The sequence below is a fragment of the Monodon monoceros genome, unplaced genomic scaffold (assembly GCF_005190385.1).
Source record: "Monodon monoceros isolate NGI ecotype Baffin Bay Population unplaced genomic scaffold, NGI_Narwhal_1 Super_Scaffold_20, whole genome shotgun sequence".
In the NCBI taxonomy this organism is placed as follows: Eukaryota; Metazoa; Chordata; class Mammalia; order Artiodactyla; family Monodontidae; genus Monodon; species Monodon monoceros.
The window spans coordinates 90,018,622-90,042,190 of record NW_021703777.1 but is presented as its reverse complement, the minus strand read 5'-3'; the positions used below and the strand labels follow the sequence as shown (position 1 = coordinate 90,042,190).

Genomic DNA, 23,569 nt, shown 5'->3' with positions numbered 1-23,569 from the left:
ATGAATTTAGGGTAAACTCTGAGAGGAACCTAAGTAATTGGCTCTTTCCTATGTATTCCAGTGATGGCAACCATGTTTTCTGTAGCAGAACCCTAGCATCTTACCTTAACTCAGACAGCTAGTTTGTTATGTGGCCACAGCAGGAATCCAGCAAACTAAGTGAATTAGAGATGAGTTCAGTAATGTTTCGTAACTTCCTTTACTGTTCCCCAAACCATGCTGTTATTTCTCTTTCAGCACGTTCATGTCAACTGTTTGACTTTTTGCTTCATTAAACTTTCATTAGAAGAAAGTCAAAATTAATGATTGGTAAACTGACTTGATAGCTCATTTGTGTTACTACATGTCCGCAACTCAGATTTTAAAATAAGTTTATAAGCTCAGCAGTTTCAGCAACACTCTGACAGTAACCCTCCCCCACCCAAGGTGGATGGAAAGAGGGACAGGACAGAGGCCAAGAATGAGGGTCCATGGAGCACCCTCCACATAACAGGAAACATCAGGAGAAGGAAAGAAGCATAGTCCTGTGATATCTGTGCTTTCATATATGTAACTGGTCCACAGCCACATAGGCTATAAGTGGCAGAGCAGACTGAAAGCATTTCCTGTGCACTTGACCCACATATTATACTGCCTCCCAAAGAGTTTCTAAGTTCTTAACTGTCCTCCTTTTTCACTGACGTTAACTGCTTTTTCTTTTTAGCTCTAAGATGCTTTTCAATTCAATACATATTTATTCAGCAGCTGCTATGTGCAGTGTTCTGAAAGGAATAAAATGGTACCTAAAAATGATCCTTGTTCTGTGGGCATCCCTGGTCTTGGAGTGAGCCTTGAGAAAGAGAGAGAACCTATAGGAAGATGTTACCTCAACTGGATGTTCTTGCCCTCTGGGCAAGCCTTAGTATTTTGTATGATACAAAATACTGGCAGTTAAGTTGGTTGTTTTGACATATTATTACATGAGAAGTTTAACTGGGAACAATCTCAGATTCAGATACATTTCTGATGCTATCTAAATGCAAACATAGTCTTTCCTTCTTTTCTCTATCCAGTTGTCTTCTTTGAGTCATTAATTCATTCAACAGTTTTAATCGGGCACTTCTTTGAAAAGTTTCTTAGTAAGTGTGGTGGCAAACATAAAAGTTTACACAACTCAGTACCTGACCTCAAGAGTTTTATATCCCTGGGGGCCCTGGCAGATCATTGATCAGGCTGGTACTTTTCAGCATAGATATTTCTCCTTTGTATTATTATCACTTTGGCGTGATGGAATCAGGAAGTGGTGACTTTTCAGAGCCTTGGGAATGCCAGGCAGTGAAGAGCTTAGAGTTTTTGTGGAAGACGTTCATTCAGTAGAAGAAAATGATCAGACATGTTGTCTCAGTGCCCTCGTTGTTAGAAAGAACTTGTTTCAAATATTTGTTTCAACCATTTTCATTTAGAAATTTTAGCAACAATAAGATCACAGACATTGAAGAGGGAGCATTTGAAGGCGCAGCTGGTGTAAACGAAATACTTCTCACGAGTAATCGTTTGGAAAATGTTCAGCATAAGATGTTCAAGGGATTGGAAAGCCTCAAAACTTTGTAAGTATTCGTATTTGCATTGTGATTCTTCTACCACAGGATTGTAATTCCCAGGTCATTATATTCCTGGGAGGGGGAATAGCTCTTGCTTTTCCTCATACCCCCGATCTCTGCTCTGTCTCTGTCTCTCTATATCTGTCTCTGTATCTGTCTCTCTCCCTGTCTGTATCTCTCTCTCTCTCTCTTTCTGTCTATCACACACACACACACACACACACACACACACATGCACATTTTGTAGAGGCAAACGTCCTTGGGGCTTCCCTGGTGGCACAGTGGTTAAGAATCCGCCTGTCAATGCAGGGGACATGGGTTTGAGCCCTGGTCCTGGAAGATCCCACAGGCCATGCACGGAGCAACTAAGCCCGTGCGCCACAACTACTGAGCCTGCGTGCTACAACTACGGAAGCCCACACGCCTAGAGCACAAGCTCTGCAACAAGAGAAGCCACCACAATGAGAAGACTGCACACTGCAACCAAGAGTAGGCCCTGCTTACTGCAGCCAGAGAAAGCCCACGCAGCTACAAAGACCCAACGCAGCCAAAAATAAATAAATAAAATAAATTAATTTATTAAAAAAAAACAAACAGTCCTTGACTCTGATACCTCTGACTTCAGTATGCCACTTGCAAATAATCAAAAGAACCTCTCCTGGCTGTTGAATCTTCAACAAAAAAGATTTTTTTGCTCCAGTGCTTGTACAGATCTGGCTCCTCTGTTCTTCCTTAGAACAATCATTCTCTTTCCTTTTCCTCAAATACCTCCACCTAATACTCTCTCTTGGCCCAAGGTCGCTAGCTTCAGAACCCACTCCAACACCTGCAGCAGAATAAGCCTAGCTGGAGACTGCCTTCATCTGCCCCTGCAAGGTCTTAGTGAAAAAGAGAGAAACTGGCTGGTGGTATATCTTTTACTGTCTATTTCAAAGAAAACATGCTAAGTGTATGTCTACTTACTCAGTGGTAGGGAGGTTGGGAAAAAGAAATCCTATGTGTTTCCAGAAGGTTGTTGGCCAAGGAAGATGGGGCTTGAATTGACGAGTAAGGACAACACTTTGAGTTACTTGAATTTTCTTCTGTGTGTATGCGTATTTTTCATAATCTCTAAAGCATAAAATTATGTTTGACAAAAGTGGTGGCCTAAACATTGGAAGAGACACCAACGAAACTCTGAAGTCTTTGGAAGACACGAAGGAAATTATTTGTAACCAAGACACGCCCTTGGGAATTGCAAGCTCTACTGTCTCCCCCAAACCCTCACCCTGCCCCATGCAGCCACCAAGAGCCCTCGTGCCCAGGGTAACTGAGAACCAAGGAAGTTCATTGCCTGCCCTTTATCAGATGTAGAGGGAGAAGGCATTTCCCTAGCCAGCAGCATCCCCAATTCATATCCTACTCAAAAAAGCCCCTGCTCATGAAAGGAGAGCTTCCTGGGGTAGCCTGGAGCCGAACCATCCAACACAGCCTGCCACCTGCTGACCGCTCCCATGGGCTAACTAGGAGTCCCTTCGAAATGCAAAATGTAATGCAAATATCCCTTTGGTCTTTTTATGGAGGAGATCCTGGGAGTGTAGAACGCGGACAGAGAAGATATATACTATAAGCAGTGGTTATATCTACTCCTGCCCCTATTCCCCTCCCCCAAGCTGCCTCAGGTAACTCAGCAAAACATAAATCCTGCAGCAGGCAAAAGTCTCCCTTCTTAAATAGTAGCCAAGTGACTGTTGTAACTAGAGCCTTCTCCTTAAGGGGGCAGTGTGAGTCGGGATGGGGAGGGGAGGTTGAGGGGTGAGCCTGTAACTACCTACATTAGACAGCCTTGGGCTGCTGTAACAAGATAAGTGACTTAAGCAACAGGAATTTGTTTTGTCATTGTTCTGGAGGCTGGAAGTCCAAGATCAAGGTGCTGAGAGGGTTGGTTTCTGGTGAGGACTCTTTTCTTGGCTTGTAGATGGCTACTTTCTCTCTGTGACCTTGCGTGGCCTTTCCTCTCTGTGTGGGAAAAGAGAGCTCTGGTGCCCCTTCCTCTAAGGACACCAGTCCTATCAGATTAGGGCCCCACCCTTAGGGCCTCATTTCACCTTAACTACCTCCCTAAAGGCCCTGTCTCCAAATACAGTCATACTGGGGGTTAGGGCTTAAGGATATGAATTTTAGGGGGACACAGTTCTGTCCATAGCACCACTCCAAAGAGTTTATCAAAGTATTTTTTTCTGGCTAGGTCCAGTCACAGGACTCTCTGTGAGACAAGTTCTCTAAATTCAGCCTTCTCCTTTGTTATATTTCTAGCAATGTTTTTGTGCCTCTTGTGTTTTGGCACCTGAGACAGACACCCACTGACTCTCTACTTAATCCCACTGTACCTCAAGCAGCAAAACAGATCATTTAGACCAAGCTAGGAGTATTAACAGTTCTTCTGTGGGTTTATTGGGACATAGCTATTGCTTTAAGTGGTCTCTTTCAGCTTGGAGCTATAAAGATTTTGACAAGACCCTCCTCACAGCCTGTAGACTTCTCAACCCTTTAGGACTAGTAAACCTCTTAGTTCGTACATGTACATATTTCAGTGGGTCTTTGAACCCCCGACGTTGCAGGCAAAATGTGGTACATATGTGGGCTTGTGGATTTTTCTAGTGACGGAAACAAAGCTTTTTTCGACTTTTCCCAGGAGTCCGTGACTCCAACAAGATTAAGACCAAATGTTCTTTACTATTTATGACAAAGGATAGTACTGATAGGACTACTTTTCTGTTGTGCATTTGTTTCCTAACATAAAACGATGCCTTGATAAGGAGGGCATTATCCTTTCTTGTTGTCTGCGACTTAGCAGAATGCAACAGCTGATATTTCTTATTTATTATAGGACAATCTAGAATTTTAAAGGAATGCTTTGTTGTTCTTTTTGCAGTCTTCTATCAGGGTGATCAACCCATGTCTAGAAGCATTAAGGAAAATATTAACTTTTCAGAAATTCTGAATAAAGCTTATGGCAACTGTTCATCTTTACATGGGAGTTTAAGAAGCTTTTCATTCCTTTTCTAAGCCCCACAAATAAACATTTTGGGAAAAGAATCGAGAAACAGCTAAAATTTTAGCAGTGATGAAGAAATGACAAAAGTGTTAATCCTGTTAATGGCAATGACTAAAGAAAAAATGGCCAGAATTTTTTTCAAGAGGAATTTTATTGTGAACAACTGGGATCTCTTAAGTATTGCCTCCTTTTAAGTCTAAACTCAAAACAAATAATTTGTTCAGGCTTTGTGGAAGCTCAGTCAGGTTTGCCTCCTCCAGCCCGTGTTGACATTGACTTGGCTGTGAGTCCCTGAGATGCCCTCAATTCTTCATTTTCTGTGGCTATTGATTCTTTTTTGCCTCCTTTCTCTTCAGCAGCAAATGTAATGCTTCTTAGAATATATAAATCATGGGGCTTCAAGGGCTTAGAGAGCTGTAGGTGAATTAGGACATTACGTAATAGGGCAAACATAATTGTATCATTAAAGGAAAACATTCTGCCCTCACTAGATGGGGTTGTAAGCTGGTGCTGAGCCTCATGAGTTTTTGTAACTGAATGTTATCACTGACAACTCTAAGCATTTTATTCTAGCACAAGGTTCTTAATATAGTCGGCTCTCCATATCCACGTGTTGTGCATCTGCAGATTCAAGCATCCGCGGTTAATGCAGAACCCGTGGATATGGAGGGCCACAGATTTTGGTATACGCAGGAGGTCCTGAAATGAATCTCCCAGGGATGCCAAGGGATGACTTGTACATATCTACAGCAAATCCTAGTGACAGGAGAACATTCAGAAAGCAGGAATGAATGCTACACATTTGCAAAGAGGGGTTGTTTCGGTCTTAAGATAGGCAAAATTGATTGCCTGATATTTTATCTCCATAATGATGTTGTATTTTTTTCCCTCAGGATGTTGAGAAGTAATCGTATAAGCTGCGTAGGGAACGACAGTTTCACAGGACTCAGTTCTGTGCGTTTGCTTTCTTTATATGATAATCAAATTACTACAATCGCACCAGGGGCTTTTGATACTCTCCATTCTTTATCTACTCTGTAAGTATGACAAATAGTCTTCATTTATGTATTAATTGAGCCAGTGTATTATATTTATTACTTTTATTGATAAGATTTTAATGTATTACTAAGCATTTCATAAAAATGAGATCAAAGACTTAGACTTTTTTTAAAAAGGACAAATTTGTTCATGTTAAACTTATTTTAATTTTTCTAAAAACATTGCCTACTATCCTATATTAAAATTTAACAAAAATCATGGTATTTTTCAGTCATTTGTTTTTATAACAATGTGATGTGGCTTAATTTATAAATGGTAATCTTATAATTTGATTGAGAATTATTTTATTCTTTTACAAATAAAAGCAATGTAGATTTGTTTTTCCCAGTGCTCTCACATTGGAGTCTTCACAATATAAGTATTATAAAAACAGAGTTGATAGGGTTATTGCCAACAGACTGTACTCAAAAGGATCATTCACAATGACAGGAGATATATTAGGATGACCAGACCAACAATAAAAGCTCACCAGAGGGCATTTACTGTGATATTAAGAAGATATTAAAGAAATAGGCTGAGCCTATCCAAGAGCACATTTTATGTAGACGGTTGGAGAATAAAGAATATTTGTAGGTCTACAGATAGAATTCAGAAAGTGTCAGAAAACAAACAAACTTTCCAAGTGTTTCAGGCCCCTTGTATGTCAGTATTTAAAAAGCAGTGTTTGAAATGATAAACCTTATAACTGACATGGCTTCCTGGTAATGGTGGCATCTAAAAATACTAATTTAACTGAAAAGGTAGTTAGAAGGAAAAAAATCATGTTCAACATAGCTCAAGTCCCTGAAGAAATAATTTGAGAGAAGCATCCATCCATCAGTAAGGTACTTAATCCTCTTTCCACATAAAATGTGACATTTTCCATCAAGTGACTAATTTGTGCATATTAAAGATGGCATGTTTATAAATAATGGGATTGTCAATAGGTTTGTGCTGAAATGGTGAGATGCCAAAAGTATTGAGATTTGTAGAAGTAAGTTCATTTTTATAACTGGCATTTAATCAACTCAGCTGTCAGTTCAGATGGGAAACCTATTCTCTGGAGCAAATAAGAGATGGAAATCTTGAAATGACAAATTAATGAAATAGCTGTTGTCAGGTTAAACTCAATAATATAAGGTAATCAGCCTTCATCTTTATATTAAATTACTGCATTATCAGTGTAGGGAAGTTTGACAGTAAGTCAGATCTCTGACAAGTTTAAATTATCTCTAAATGAGATATCTATCAGGATTCACTGCCTAAACCCTGAATTGCCACCTTCACTTTATTTTTCATATGAAATTATTTGAAGAATTCTTATATGAAAATATTGTTCTTATTTTTTAAGTTCCAAACATAGATATTTCAGTCAAAGAACGCATCCCATATGTTGTGTGTGATTGAGCATGAATTGGGGGTGGAGTGAATACAAAGACTAAGAAGGAATCATTCCAACAGATACAGTATGGGAAAATGGTAGCATGGGGTTTTGAGAAGTCAGAAAGCGAACCTCTAAACTGAGCTCTGCATTGTTTGCATGTGGCGCTTAGAAACCTCTTGGCCAATCCTTTTAATTGTAACTGCTACCTGGCTTGGTTGGGAGAATGGCTCAGGAAGAAAAGAATTGTAACGGGAAATCCTCGATGTCAGAAACCCTACTTCCTCAAAGAAATCCCCATCCAGGATGTTGCCATTCAAGACTTCACTTGTGATGATGGTAAGAAAGCCTGGCCAGGTCTTTGACTACCAGACACTCTGTGGTGATTGTTCTGATGCTGTGGGACATAATTAGACAGTATGTCATAGTTCAGGCAATGAATAGTTATTATGCATTTTTTGCTTTGTTTTTGCTGTTTTGTTTTAGCAACAGGGCACTTACTTGCTCAGACTGTACTCTCATATCTAGCTCTACTTGGTTTGTGTTTCTGAATGTTTTAGAAGATTTTCTAATTTCCAGCTTGTGGTTGATACTATTTAAATAGCTTCATTTTTGTTTTTCTTTACTATTCTAAGCGTCTCCTTTAGTAATTGCCATTTAACTACCAATGATAAAAGCAATTGACTCATAAAATAGAAATTCTAGTAAACCTAACAAGAATAATAGTTTTCACTTTTTAGTACTCTCTGTATATCATCACATTTAATTCTCATAATAGCCCTGTAATGTAGGTAGAACATAGGTTCTATAATTGTTGGCAATAAATGAAGAGCTCATTTGAGCCGTATAGTTTCAAATGAGGGGCCCATATACACTTTGCTAACCGTGTAAAACTAATCTGTCCCTTTATGTCTCTTCATGTCTGTCTCTTTTCAATTTCTCCATAATTCAGTTTACATATTCTAATTAAAAGTATAATTTGTATAAACAACTGAACAAAGAACACATTATAATCGTATTGATAATACAAACTGTGAATTGTTTTCTGGAATTCTGCCCTAGGCAGTCTGAAAAGAGACCTGCACAGAATGTATGGTGTCGATTTGTAAATACTTAATGTCCTATACATAAGTCATCATATCACTGAAGACTCTTGTGTTTGTTAAGTTAAAGGCATAAAATCCCTCCTATCATCTTCAAAGCCACGAATCTGGGTTTTCCTGTATTTCTTTTGGCAATTTAGGAAATGATGACAATAGTTGTTCCCCACTCTCTCGCTGTCCTACGGAGTGTACCTGCTTGGACACGGTGGTCCGATGTAGCAACAAAGCCTTGAAGGTCTTGCCCAAAGGTATTCCAAGAGATGTCACTGAATTGTAAGTAGAGCTTGTCTTTCCCTTTCCTGAAGGATTAATATTTCACACACCAAGGGAAATGGAGACCAAACAAAAATCTTTTTGAGTCTTGTTTGCAAATAACATTCATTTTGTGGGCCATTAATTAGTATCATGGAAAACCCTAAGCAAATAATATAAAAGCTAGTTCAGGTCCCCTTGGGAAAGGCTGGTTGTGTGTTTCTCTTTGTTTCTCACTGTAGGATTTCTCAGAGCCTTTATTATGCTAGTGTGCAGCGTGAGCTCCGAGAGAGGATGTAAACTCTAAGGTAGTTCCCATACTTGTCTCCATAGCCCTTTTCTCACGGAGTATCTTGCAATGCTCATGTTCCATCAAATGCACCTTAAGAAATGCTATGTATTTAGTTTATCTATGGTGGCTGGGATGTTTCATATGATTGATTATTCTTTACCGTGTGTCCCCTTGGAGAATATCTCACACAAGGGATACATAAATACGTGGGGTGTGGAAGGAGCTGACATAATCTTTACCCTTAAAAGGAGATACTGCCCTTTGGACTTGAATCAGAGTCCCTTAGATCATAAAGGGCATGGGGCCAATTATCCCTAATATTTTCAGAACTGATATTTACAAATTACATAGCCAATATAGACATATAAAGATGCTAAGCACCACGCACACTTCCTCAGCTGCCTTATGCTTTATATGTGGAATGGAATAAGCCTAAGCATTAGCTGCTTAACAATGGTGTATGCAGGCTCCATTTCATTCCTTTATCTGTATACGAAGAACCATGGACAAATGCTTGATATGTGATTGAATCATTCTGCCTCTGTTTATCTTTTTCTGTGTGAAACCATGTATCAAAAATGTAATTCATGCAGATGTTTACCTGTAATTCATGCACAAATGTACAAGTATTGCAAAGGAGCAGATTTGATAAACTTTTGGCAACCTGGAACATAGGCAATGAGGTTCAAGAAGATGCCACTTCAGTTATCAAGGAACTTATATTCAAATCATGTGCAGTTCTATGAATTCTAATTTGGTCCTGAATTGATACTTTGAGAAAAAGTGTGTGACCTTCCCTCTTGAAGTTGAACTGTTGTAAAGGGCTCAGTTTCTCTCTTTTGTTACCAATCACAGTTGTTAGTTAACTGTAAGCACTGCTTTATGTGTATGTGTGATTAAATTCTTAATTCTTATTTTGATATATATTTATTTCAGAAGATTACCCTCCATCCAGTGTTGGGAAGATAGATGCTATAGAGTATTCTATATGCAAAATACTGATTATAACAACACCCCAGCCAAGGACATAATACCCAGCATAACATTTAGATCACCTTTGATGCTAAATCCCTCCTTCTACCATTTTAACTGACCCATGCCTTTGTCCTTTTACCTGATTCCCATCAAATAATTTTAAATGTCTTTTAATTTCCTTGTTAAATTACTTCTGAGAACCTGCTTGATTCATTTGTCTATGCCATCTATGTGTTTCTTCTGTCAGATAGTTGAGTCTTCAATCTATTCCTCTACAAATTATTAAAAAGTAATTCTTTTTTTAAAGAAAATACGTTTTAGAGATGAGGAAGACATTAACTCATCTCCTGTGAATTCTAGCTTTGCCTCCCCAAGAGCTTATTCTTAGAAGCATACCAAGTCAGCAGGATCCCTCTCTCCAGTAACATATATCCATGTATTAGAAAATTTCCATGTGCATATTATATTAAATTATTAAAGAATTTGGCAAATATAAGTATGTAGTGGTGGACAGTTTTGAACAAATGGTATTCATTATTTTTAATCAGTTCCATATAGTTTCCCTCTTAGATTGTTTTACTTGTAAGCATTCATAGTGCACATTCTGAACCTTTTTAGCTTTGTGTTAGGATGCTTTTTAGAGTAAAGGAAAAGTGCTGAAGTACATGGGATTATGCTTCCCTCTAGTGGTACCAAGAAACGCTTAGCTAGAGAAAAGAAAGAGGGGAGAGGAGTTGAAACATGAAGTCAGAAAATTTGAATAGGCATAAGAAGTCATAAAAAGCCTGACTCTTAATCACATATTCATTACATATTTTGATAACTTGTGCCTTTTATATAACTTTTTTCATTTTTAAGGATTTGAAATAGATAGCTCTCTTAGGCAGTTTCTCAGCTACTTCTATATCCAGCAAAAATACAAACCTCAACCTTGGATCTGGAGATAGGCCACAGCCCTGGGGCAGGGTGGGCAACATGCCCAATGTGGCAGAATTGTTTGTGGGCACATCTATAACCAGATGGCCCAAGTTGCTGAAAGACATTTTTACCCATCACCGTCTACATTCTGGGAAAGAACAGCCTTGGGAGGAGATGAAATTATTTTTCTCTTTGTGACATCATGGATATACCTTTAAGCATTCATTTACTTCTGTGTCTTGACTGTTAGCCCAAAGACTGTTTATTTTCTGATCATTCTTCTGACTCTAATCAGAAAAGGAAATTTGACTTACATGTGGTTATTTTCTTATTACTGTATCGTTACTGTGCTGTACTTGTACACTTGATAAATGTTGTGATTTTCTATGAAACCTTCTAAAATTAATATCACCAAGCAGATGTACAAGGGTAGAACTGTTTCTAAGATTTTTTTTTAACTGAAATCTAATTACATTCAAATTCCCAAATATATCCTTTGAATCATCCGTTGTTATTTACTAAGTGTGTTAATACAAAGTAAGGCAGCAAAGATTGGTCTTGCTGGTGGTAGCAACTTCCTGCCAGTAGTGAATGCATTTCATGGTGCTGTTTCCACATAAACACAAGTGAACTGAAGACTGACTTAAAATATAGGCGATTGAATGACCCTTCTTGCTGACACACAAATGGTTGGATACATGCCTTGCCTTCTTAGATAAACCACAAGGAACCGGACTCACCAGTCTCTCCTTGGTTTTATAATTTAGCCTAAGCAATCCACAAAAGAATTCTGCTGGATTGGACAACTGTGGTTTTTTACTTCTCTTAAATAGCAGTCCTAGCTGGGAACATGACATCTTAAAGCTGAAATTTCCAAGTGTTTCCTTTCTTCAACTGAGAGTGAAATATTGTTCAACTATTTGAGGATTCACTATTGTTACTTTTTAAAAAAATAATATTGTTTCTTTGTTTTCAGGTATCTGGATGGAAACCAGTTTACACTGGTTCCTAAGGAACTCTCTAACTACAAGCATTTAACACTTATGTGAGTAATGTATTTTTCTGTCTTTGACTTCTTATTTTATTTCATGAAAATGGGGATAGCAAGGGGCAGAAGATTTAGTGAACCTTTCAGATTATATAAATCATCTTCAGTTAGATGCTTCCCTTCTTGCTCACTGTGGTTCTGGATCACTAGCCACATTTTCATTGAATATCAATCAGGCAATGGTGCGTCTTAGAAAAAGGTCCTCCTCTATTCAAAGTACAAGTACAATGAAGTCTAAGTATCAGAGAATTACAGAAAGGCAGTAAGTTGCATACTTCTATTGAAGATGAATATGAGCTATTTTATGACAATCCAAGGAGAGAAAAATGGAAAACAATGTTTTTATTCTCGACTTTAAATAAAAGAGTAGATAGTAATAGCTTTACTGAGAATATATTATAAATATAGTTTATTAGGCTTGATTTTCTTATTAAATACACTATGAATTAACATATGGGCTTCCAGTATTAAAATTTATTTTATAAAATCCATATTTACTCATATAGTATTTAAGTAAACTTGACAAAGATACTGACATTCTGAGTATAAACGTCAAAACATTGAATTGTTTTTACCAGTTTGGTTTGATGTCCTCCTAAAGTAGCATCTCTCTTTCATTATGTAAACAATTTTTTACAATCTTTAAGTTGTAAATACAAGATTATATGTAAACATACAAACATTTCATTTCAATCTAGTTATGCACACTATATTTTTAAAAAGATACAATCTTACTATATATAATGTCACACTTAGAGTAGCCTTGTTGGTAATTGATAAAACTTGTCACAAAACAAAAAAATCAGCAATGATAGTGGATATAAAGGGAAATACTTTTTTACATCTATCTGATTTTAGAGTAAATATGCTGTCTTATATTTCCAGGGTTCCTAGAAAAGAGGGGGTTTGTTCCTAACTAGTGAATTCTAGAAACCTAGGTAGCAGAAAATGTTGTTTCTCATTGTGAAGTTTACCCTAAGCACGTGGAGGCTGTTGATCCTTTTCAGCTTTCCTTAAATGTATGTGAAAACCAAACACTTTGTAGGAAGTGTATAGAACTGCTTAAATGACAAATGATTAAATTAAGCAAAAAGAACATCCTCTAAGATACCTTGTTCTGCCTCTAGTTATTTATTTAATAGCAGCAAGAACTGATTACATACATTTGTTCTGTTAAATAAACCATTAAATTGTTGCAATTTACAAAGGGTCACTTCAGCAGAATTGGGTCATTTGTGAGACAGCATGTGATTATTTAAAACCAGTTTGGAAATGAAAAATGAGAATTTATAGATCCAGAAATGGTTTTACCAGTGACTCATTATACAACTCTAGGCAAGTAACTTCTGCTAGTATCGATGTATTTATTTATTTTTTTAAATTTAGCCATAGTACTTCAGCAACTAAGAAGATGGATTATAAAGCTCCTATAACATTCCTACCATTTTCACAATTTCATTGGTCCATTTTACTGATACTTTGGTATTTTAATAAGGGAATGTGGATAATCTTCAGCAGCTTTTCTGAACCTTGCATTTCTTCACATATTTCGCTTCAGAAAAATATAGTGAACATAAGTACACACAGAGACATAGATGAACATAAATTATGACCCATAATCTTCCATTTATTCATGAATCTTCCTTTAGTCATATATTTGGCATTTCGCTTTAGATAAAAATTAGTGAATATTCACTAATATGTGTATCACATTGTCGTATATATGTGAGTGAATGTATGTATATATTTACTAATTTTTTCTAAAGCAAAATGCTAAATATATATAATATGTCATTATATAGATGTTATTATATATTAAAATACATTATACATTACAATATTATATTTATAATATGTATTATATGTCATTATATTATATATATCATGTATATATTATATATAATAAAAATAAGATCAAGTTCACTGAATATAAATTACAACCTGTAGTACAAATTACACTTATAAATACCCATTTAGCATTGATAAAAAATCCACATCTCTCTCATTTACTTATCATTTATTAAACAGACATTTACTAAGGACCATCTAGGGGCCAGTGACTTTGCCAGGCAAAGTTTTTAATTATGGTGTTGTTTTTAATGATGGCATTGTAATGTAACTAAATGAGGGATTCTTTCAGTTATCCAGTTTGAATATTTGTCTGTGACAGTGAAGATAAAGTATGTGTAACTGATGGAACTTTCAAGAACAAAGGTTTATTTCTCACCTATCAAATGTGTCTGTTGTGAATGGCCTCCACGTGTCTTTGCCCTGGGACCAGGCAATGGGTACGGCCTCTCTGTGGAACATAGGAGCCTTGCAGAGGTGGGAGCAAAGGAATATGAGAAGAGTCTCAGCTCTAAAGCTTCTGCTCTGAAGTGAAACCAGTGCTGGTGCCCACACTTCACTGGCCAAAGCAAGGCACATGGTCACTTCTAATTTCAGCAGGCTTGGGCATGAATAATTATGAATAACATTACAGTCTACCCCAGAGGATTACCCAATGTTTTGTTATTTTCAGATAAAAGCTGAGTCCTAACAATGCTGCTATAACTGTGAGCAAGAAGAACTTTTTCTTTCTAAGAATCACTAATATGTCAATTTCTATGGTAACAGTAGACTCCATTTCTTTCTTTTTCTCTTTTAGAGACTTAAGTAACAACCGAATAAGCACCCTTTCTAATCAGAGCTTCAGCAACATGACCCAGCTCCTCACCTTGTGAGTAGGAAGTATGGTACTAAGTTAATTCCTTAATTCACTGGACATTCCTGGTAAACAAGACAGAGTTTCTGCCCTCAAGGAATGTTAATACTGTTGGGAGAAACAGACAAATAAAAACCTCAGTAAACAAATACAGATAGTATAAAAAGTGCTGGGGGGCTTCCCTGGTGGCGCAGTGGTTGAGAGTCTGCCTGCCGATGCAGGGGATGCAGGTTCATGCCCCGGTCCGGGAAGATCCCACATGCCGTGGAGCGGCTGGGCCCGTGAGCCATGTGAGCCTGCGCGTCCGGAGCCTGTGCTCCGCAACCTGAGAGGCCACAACGGTGAGAGGCCCGCGTACCGCAAAAAAAAAAAAAAAGTGTTGGGTTCTATAAAAGAAACAAAGAATAATTTGCATTTGTGGCAGGTTTGGGAGAGATCCTTAAGACAGACTTTCAGAGGAAGTCACCTTAGGAAGGACACGGTTGAGGCAACAGCAACAGCAGTGGTAGGAAGCATTCTAGACTGTATTTTAGAAATAAATATGTTGTATTGGCGAAATAGCACAAAGATTGAAAGGATATTATGCGTTAATATTCTCAATTTATAAGATGCTAAAGTAACCCTTTGCTTAACTGCTTTATTTTTAAAAATGACATTTGGCCATTTGGGGATACTTGAGTAAAATAAATTGGCTTACGTGTTGCTTTCAGAATTCTTAGTTACAACCGTTTGAGATGCATTCCTCCTCGAACCTTCGATGGATTGAAGTCCCTTCGATTACTGTAAGCATCTTATGTTTAACAAAATACTTCTTTTCTCAGGCATCTGGATTTGGGGTTGTCTTTTTAATGATTTAACTGCTTTGTTTATTTTGGGGTATTTTGGGTTATATAAATTCGGATTTACTAAAAATTTGGAAATGGGAAAATTCTATCTTACGGTATCAATTCTCAACAGCTTTAACTTGGACAACATAATTTTCTCTTTTGTAACATGTTGTTGCTAGGGTGACTTATTTGATAATATATGATATTAAGATGTAGTTTTATATAGATCTAACTAATTTTGCAAGAAATATAGGAAATTTTAATTTCATTAAAAGTTATATAATGCAACACAACATATTTTTACTATACAAAATTTATCTTAAAGTACATGAAATAAAATGTGCTCCTCAATCCCAATCCTCTCCCCAGAATTGACACTTAAACACTTCAATGTTCTCTTCTGGTCCTTTTTTATGTTTGTTTTTATGTATTGATATATGTATGCCTACAGCTGTATAATTTAAAAACCATAAATAGGGTTTTTCTTAGCCTGTCATTGACTATTTTTATTTAACAATATGCTTTAGACTTTACACTTTCCATTCCATCATATGTAATATCCCTCAACTGTTTAACTGGTAAAGAGGGTTCCATAGAATGAAGGGACCATATATTATTTAAGCATCCTCATCTTTACTATCATTTGGTTTGATTCCAAATTTTAGTTATTCTATACAGTGCTGGAATGAACATCCTATACATCCATCTTACTGTCAAGCATATTAGGAGAATACCAAAAGTAGTCATCCTGTTGTCCCCCAAACAATTTACAAATTTATTTTCCACCAATGCTATTTTAACAGAGTACCTATTTCAAAGCACTCTTGTAAATATTGAGTATTATTAATCCTTTCATTTTTGTCATATGACAGATGGAACATTATTTTCCATTCCTCTTTTAATTTGCAATTCCAATTACTAGAACATTTGAGTATATTTTGTTTATTGAGCATTTGTATTTCTTATTCTATGAGCCTGATTGTATCAGTTCCCATTTTCTGTGGTTACTTTGTCTTTTCCTTATTAATATACCTGCCTTTATGCACTTGACTCTAAGTTTGCAGGTCTTTTTACAAAGGAATTAATCCTTATAGCTTACATATGTTGGAGATATTTCCCATTCTGTTTTTTATATGTAATCTTTTTTTTTAATTGAAATATAGTTGATTTACAATGTTGTGTTAGTTTCTGGTTGCAGCAAAGTGATTTGGTTATATATGTGTGTGTGTGTATATATATATATATATACACACACACACATATATACATATATGTATATATTTTTTCATACTCTTTTCCCTTATAGTTTATTACAAGATACTGAATATAGTTCCCTGTGCTATGCAGTAGGACCTTATTGTTTTGTAATCTTTTATATTATGGATATATTTTACATTGTCAAAAATTTATCACTCTTTTCCATTATGATTTCTGAGTTTTAGAATATAGGGCTTTAAAAAGGCCTTCCATATCCCATGTTTATAAAAAGGAGCTCGTCTATATTTTAATACACTTTCAGTTTTATTTTTACATTTAACTCTTCGATCTAGAATTTACTTTATGCATATGATGTGAAGAAGGAACTAACATTTTGCATCCCCAAATAGATACCCAGTTGTGTAAAGACTATTTATTGAATACACCATCTTTTCTACACTAACTTTAAAAGCTTGTTATAAACTAAAGTCTCATATATGCATGGGGATTTTTCTGAACTCCCTGAAATAATAGGAAATTTAATTTTGCTTTTTCTTGCTTTTAGTTCTTTACATGGAAATGACATTTCAGTTGTGCCTGAAGGTGCTTTCAACGATCTTTCTGCATTATCACACCTGTGAGTATCTAGTTCATGAATGTGGGTTTAGGGTCAAACTCTCCCTGGCAAGTGAGTTTGGAACAAATGGTCCTCTGCCACCATTTTTATTGTCACATCATAAAATGTGATTGGTTCCATCTTTAAAGAAGATGTAAAGATTTTCAATCTAGATATGGTGCCTTCTACAAAATAGCCTTAATTTATCCTTTTGGCCCTAACTCCCCATTAGTTGAGCTCTCTTTGCTTTCAAAAATGTCTCTTCTTACAAACATGGCTCCCCAACTTCCTAGCCTATGCCTTTTCTTTAATGTTCTCTGATTCTAAATATCAGCTCCCCTTCAATTCAGTCTGCCCAAACCCTGCTTTTCCAAGTCATATCCCAAATATCACCTCCTCAAGGAAGCCTATCCTGATTTGCTCAAACTGGATTCATTTATTTAGCAAATATTACTCAGCACTGACTGTGGCACCATGCAGAAATAAATTAGACAAAATTTAAGACATTATGGTGTGGGAGAGGGAAACAGCCAAATCCTCATATTGGCTGAAATTTGTTTCCTTTGCATTCTCTCTCATAGCAGGCTGTTTGTACCTCCATATTTCTTGGAAGTACAATAAAACAATTTAATAATGAGGTCCAAAGCACACAACTGGGTTAAATTCCATTGTTCCATTATTTTTAGCTGTAGTGTTAAGGCCTTGGCAAATTGGAAGGAAGTTCAGAGAACAGCCCTAGAATCCAAAGCCTTCTTAGGTCAGGCTGAGTTTGGCATCACCTGGTGACAGTTATCTACTTCAGCTTAAATATCAATATCAGTTGGCCCTTGGTTCTCCAGAAGAGGTTACTTGGATTTTTTTTTTTTGGATTTGCCCTCCTCTTCAAAGTCTACCAAACCCCAAGAAGATAAGAAGTTTAGAAAATTGAGAGAAGGGGATGGGCAGAGAACAGGAGCCATTAGTCAATCATGCTACATCTCAATTTCCCTTATAGGGGCTGTGTTATCAGTGTAGGTTTTTGTCAATGGGACTGCTGCTGTCAATATCCCTTCCATTACATTAAACTACTAGGTCCCTGGAGGCAAGACCTCCATTTTTTCATGTGTGAGCCCCTGCTCCGACCTCAAAGTTGACATCAGGGCCACTTCTCTACAAACTCCATGGAAGTCACTTGCCTGAGATCCCATGTAAATGAGACCCCTGGCTCAGGGGTGCAGGACTGCAGCACTGCGGCAGGGAACGCCGTCTAGAGGAGGAAGTGGCTGTTCAGCTAGTGTTAGGGTGATGAATCAGAAAAGGCTACGTGGGAAAGGTGCTGCTTGAGCTAAGTAGGATTGTCCTTTATGTGACCCTCCTCCCCAACAGGGAGAGCAATTTGAATCTTCTTTGTCATGCATCCTATTTGTCATGTATTTCATTTTATGCAATTGTCTTTTACACCCCAGACCAGAGAGAGCTATGCTCCATTCACAGTTTTTACTGTTTCTCCTGGCATAGTAAGGATTAGCAAATGTCAGTAGAGATGAGATCAAATGACTCAAAAACATCATTTTCCTCATTTTTAATTTAAAAGAAAGGTTTGAGCATATGAGCATAACATTTACTTCAATTCTTGGCTAGAGTTTGGCATTAAGACAGCTGCAATATAAAGTATTACGGTTTTGTAAGTATATTTTGAAAGTCTCTTCATAAAAGAATAATTTTGCTTAGACTATATACCTAGAAACATTAGTAATCTGAAGTTAATTATAAATCAGCATTAATCAGTTTTTAAATGCTACTTTATGCACACACTACTTGTGCCCAAGATTGGCAAATTTGTGAATCCATTGGTTAACATCTGTGGCCTCAGTTTTTTAATCTGTAAAATGGGTTAATAATGTTGATCTCATGGAGTTTCTATTTAGGATAAAATGAGGTAATTCATATAAATGGCTTAGCACAATTCCTGTATATCATAATGATACAATAAATAGCTAGCATTTATAATCAAGCATTATCTTGATTACTTTTCCTATCACTACAACTGCTTATGTGAGTAGGAACCAAAGTTCTAAAATGAAAAACTTTAAAGGGACAAACGTCCAATGGAATTCCAAATCAGCTCTGGGGAACTAACTTTATACGCCTTTAGTATTTTATGCCCTTCCTTATCTTCTTGCGTTTTACTGGTCCTTTACCCTGAAGCATCCTTTCCAACCTTTTCCACGTACTTGAAACTAAATATCTAAAAGCTCAGACTTCTTAAACCTCCAGTCTCCCAGAAGAGTTACCCTCTGTTCATAGTTATCTTGTAAATTCTTCTGCTATACCACTTCTAATGAAAATTACTTGTATGTATGAGTCTATGTTAATCTCCTTTGCAGAAGGAGTTTTTTGGGGTTAAAAATAATGTATTATTCATATTTGGGTCCCCAGAACCTGGCATAATGATTGGGTTCTAAGTAAATCATTGGTGAATGAAGGAAGTGTTAATGTGCATTTGGCGTGTGCTTGCACACAGTATAAACCTGTCTGCAAATACAAGGAGACTTTGTAAAGCCAGGTAAGTGTTAACACTGGTGACAACTCACTAAATCGCAGTTGCACATAATTCAGGAAAATGGGGAATCCCCAATGCCTCCATTTTCTTCTAAATTTTTATCAATCGATCGATAGGGATTTTCTACTGAACATCACCATAAATTATGGTCCCTTAGGAAATAATAACGGTGCTTCCATACTTGTGTGTGCTTTTGTTGTGTTGTTTTACAGAGCAATTGGAGCCAACCCTCTTTACTGTGATTGTAACATGCAGTGGTTATCCGACTGGGTAAAGTCGGAATACAAAGAACCAGGAATTGCTCGCTGTGCTGGTCCTGGAGAAATGGCAGATAAACTATTACTCACAACTCCCTCCAAAAAATTTACATGTCAAGGTATAGTTCTTAACCAGTTGTACTTCTGTAAATAAAACTTCACCGTATTAATTTAAAAGAAAAAAGAAAACCATGGGCTGCTAGATTTTATGGGTATAGCTGAAAAACTCCAATAAATAATTACTGTTTCTTCCCATACTTGGAGAAGACAGAGCAGTTACATGAGGAGCCCAAGGAAAGAATTTATTTTGAAATAAATCACAGAAATAACCCATTGGAAATGACTAAGTTTTCTTTAAAATGTATGGAGAAATGAAGAGTACACAATTTCTGGAAATTCCTCTCATAGCCTCTAACAAGTGAAATATTTTGCTTTTGCTTTGTCTGAATGTGTACCCTGCTCCTAGGCCTGCCAGGGCCCTGTGGCTTCCTGATTCCGGGTAAGGAGAAATGAGCCCTCCCCAGTGTTCAGGCCAGACCTTCCGACTCACCTCCTGTGCTTCACTCTTCCTATGTTGATGGTGCTGTTTCTTGCTTGTTTGGATCCTTTTCTTTTCCCTTTGTTTTATGTACTTGTGAATTCTACACAGTGGCTTAGTAACAAATATTTTCTTCTCTTATTACAAAAGTAATCTATGCCCAACATAGAAAATCTAAAGAATAGGAAAATGTAAACGATAAGAAACTAAAGATCTAAATCTAACAGTTAATGACAATACCAAAAGATAATCACTATTAGACTTGTTTTGTATATCTTTCCACTTTTTCTAGTCAAATATATGGATTTAAGTTTCTTACCAAAAATAGGGTAGAAGGTTACTATAATCCTTAATTTTCGATGTTTCAAGAGGGCCACTTTTAATTATTAGAGGGAGGAGAGAGATTCTTAAAAATTCTAAATGTGTAAGCAGCAAATGCTTATTAAACTTGTTTTATGGGTAAAACTAAACCTTGGGTATTGTGGAGCATAGAGAAAGTTGCAGACCTACCTGAAAAGATAAGCTTTCAACACTTGATCATGTAGGTGGGAAAACATATTTAAGTAGGTAATAGTGTGCAGTGAATCACAGAATGAAGACCAGCCTGGTTTCACCTGGGCTAAATCCCAGCTTCAATTTTCAATAGCTATGTGACTTTAGTTTACTAGCTTAACCAGCCTGTGGCTCAGATTCCTCGTCTGTAGGCAGAGGTGATGATAATACATACCAGAAAGGGTTTTTTAAGATGAGATATTATAAGTGGAATCTTAAAAAAAAAAATAAAGAAAAGAAAATGTCGTTTTCACAGAAACAGAGAATAGCAGGGTAGTTTCCAGGGGCCGGGGGAGAGGGAAAATGGGGAGATGTTGGTGAAAGGGTACAAACTTTCAGTTATAAGGACAATAAGTTCTGAGGATCTAATGTACAGCATGGTGACAATAGTTAATAATATGGTATTGGATACTTAAAAGTTTCTGGGAGTAAATCTTAAGCATTCTCCCCCTACACACACAAAAGTTAACTATGTGAGGTGATGGATGTATATTATCTTGCTCTTGTTAATCACTACACAGTGTATATGTATATCAAATCATCAGGTTATACATTTTAAGTACATACAATTATATTTGTAAAATATTTTTCAATAAAGTTGGGGGAAAAGGATTCATTTATTTAATATATATAAAACGTGCTTACTGCCTTCCGCACAACAGCTCTCAGTATAGGTTAGCTGCCATTTTTATTATTATAACATTTCAAAACACTAGCAAAAATATGATGTGGGATGGCATGCTATGTTCTGTTGGTGAAAGAAGGAATTTTCAAAAACTGTATTCCCTCCTCCAAACATTTTTAAGTGGTCATCTGATGTTATTTCATAGTTATAAATGGTAACAGGAGATGTAATTCACAGTGCATTGTAAATATTGATATCTTAAAACAACACTCTTCTATTATTCTTTTAAATGTATTTTGTGGAATCTAAATATCACAGCCAATTTTAAAAGAAACAAAAACAAGATTCTCAATATTTTATGTTGCTCTTTTTCCTCGAACTTCGATTTTTCTCCTTGAATTTCTATTTCCAGTACCTCAGAGAAATGTATCATTCTTCACTACCAAAAATATGTATATAATTTGAATATTTAAAATTTCCTACCACTAAAGATCTATGAGTTTTAAAATTTTTATTAGAATTAATTGTCAATAATGCTTAATGCAACGCTGATTGCAACAGCATAATTATTTATCAATATGCTAATATTTATTCAAAATTGAAATTAAAATTTTATTGGAAATGCCTCTCTGGGATTATGTGCATTGATTGCAAGAGCCTTTGCAAATAACCAGTGTTTTAAATTATTCTTTTGTAACCTCAGATGCTTCCTTGGGGCAGTGCCCCATGGTAAATTTCTGGTGGGCTGAGAAGTATATCATTTTTTTGTAAGGTGGAGAAGATTGTCAAAGGGGAGATAGGGGAGGAGAAACTGGCATAAAAACTTACTTGTAGGCATATTATTGGGCAGATTGATTCTAGAAAGAGTATATAGACAAGTTGAGCAACTGCAGACTGATTCTGTTACACTCTCTGTACCCAGGGATACTCACACTCCACTTTGAAAACTGCTGGTGTTTATCTTCAATTCTTAAAGCTTAGAGTTCTGTGAAGATATTTTTTTTTAATTTTTTTAAAATTAATTAATTTATTTATTTATTTTGGGCTGTGTTGGGTCTTCGTTGCTGCGAACGGGCTTTTCTCTAGTTGCGGCGAGCGGGGGCTACTCTTAGGTGCAGTGCATGGGCTTCTCTTGTTGTGGAGCACGGACTCTAGGTGCACAGGCTTCAGTAGTTGTGGCACATGGGCTCAGTAGTTGTGGCGCACAGGCTTAGTTGCTCTGCGGCATGTGGGATCTCCCTGGACCAGGGCTTGAACCCATGTCCCCTGAATTGACAGGTGGATTCTTAACCACTGTGCTACCAGGGAAGTCCCCACATTAATTTGTTAAATGTTCCCAGAAGGCCAGTGAATACAAACATACATACATACATGCATAAATGTCTGTTTAACTCAAGATTTGTCTAATTGATTTGACCTTTTCTTCATTAATAGTATCTTTTGTTCTTAGTATAGCATGAATGGAAATATGCTTTGGTCTGGATCAGTGTAGCCTAATAGACCTTTCTGCAGTGATAGAAATGTTCCATACCTGTGCTATCCAATATGGTAGCCACTAGCCACATGTGGTTGTTGAAATGTAGCTAAGGCAACTGTGGAAATGATTTTTTAAATTGTATTTAAATTTAAACTTAAATAGTCATATGTAGCTAGTGGCTACCATATTGCATAGTGCTGTTGCTACAGGACTCAGATGAAGAAATCCTGTCAGAGAGCGGCTGTGAAAGGTTTCTTACAAGAGTGTCTAAGCCAGTTGTTTGGATAAGCAGGCAAGTGTGAGGACTTGAGCTACAGGTGGGTGGAACTGCAGGAGCCCAGCTGTGATATAGGAAAATGCTGGAACTTTGACAGTTTATTTAATATTCACTGACTCATCGAATTAACAAATCACACATATTTCAAGGTACATCCTAAACTACAAAGCAGACAGCATAGGTGTAGGCCAGTTGGCAAGAAGTGTAGACATTCAGAACTCAACAAATTTAGTGTAATTGCACTTAGCAAACTTCAAGATTTACTCAGTTCCTCTATAACTTAACATAATTTTAGAGAGATAGCAGACATTGAAACTCATAATGATCTTTGCC

The 23,569-nt window shown here is 36.7% G+C and overlaps 1 protein-coding gene across 1 annotated transcript in view; it reads left to right on the top strand.

Moving 5' to 3' along the window:
• The window catches only part of SLIT2 (slit guidance ligand 2), a 143,236-nt gene that overhangs the window by 61,186 nt on the left and 58,481 nt on the right, over positions 1 to 23,569 (top strand). The window contains exons 14-22 of the mRNA XM_029234935.1: positions 1,443 to 1,586; positions 5,511 to 5,654; positions 7,209 to 7,375; positions 8,280 to 8,412; positions 11,553 to 11,621; positions 14,272 to 14,343; positions 15,039 to 15,110; positions 16,918 to 16,989; positions 19,723 to 19,886. Of these exons, the coding sequence (XP_029090768.1) occupies positions 1,443 to 1,586; positions 5,511 to 5,654; positions 7,209 to 7,375; positions 8,280 to 8,412; positions 11,553 to 11,621; positions 14,272 to 14,343; positions 15,039 to 15,110; positions 16,918 to 16,989; positions 19,723 to 19,886 (1,037 nt within the window). The remainder of the gene's footprint in view (positions 1 to 1,442; positions 1,587 to 5,510; positions 5,655 to 7,208; positions 7,376 to 8,279; positions 8,413 to 11,552; positions 11,622 to 14,271; positions 14,344 to 15,038; positions 15,111 to 16,917; positions 16,990 to 19,722; positions 19,887 to 23,569) is intronic.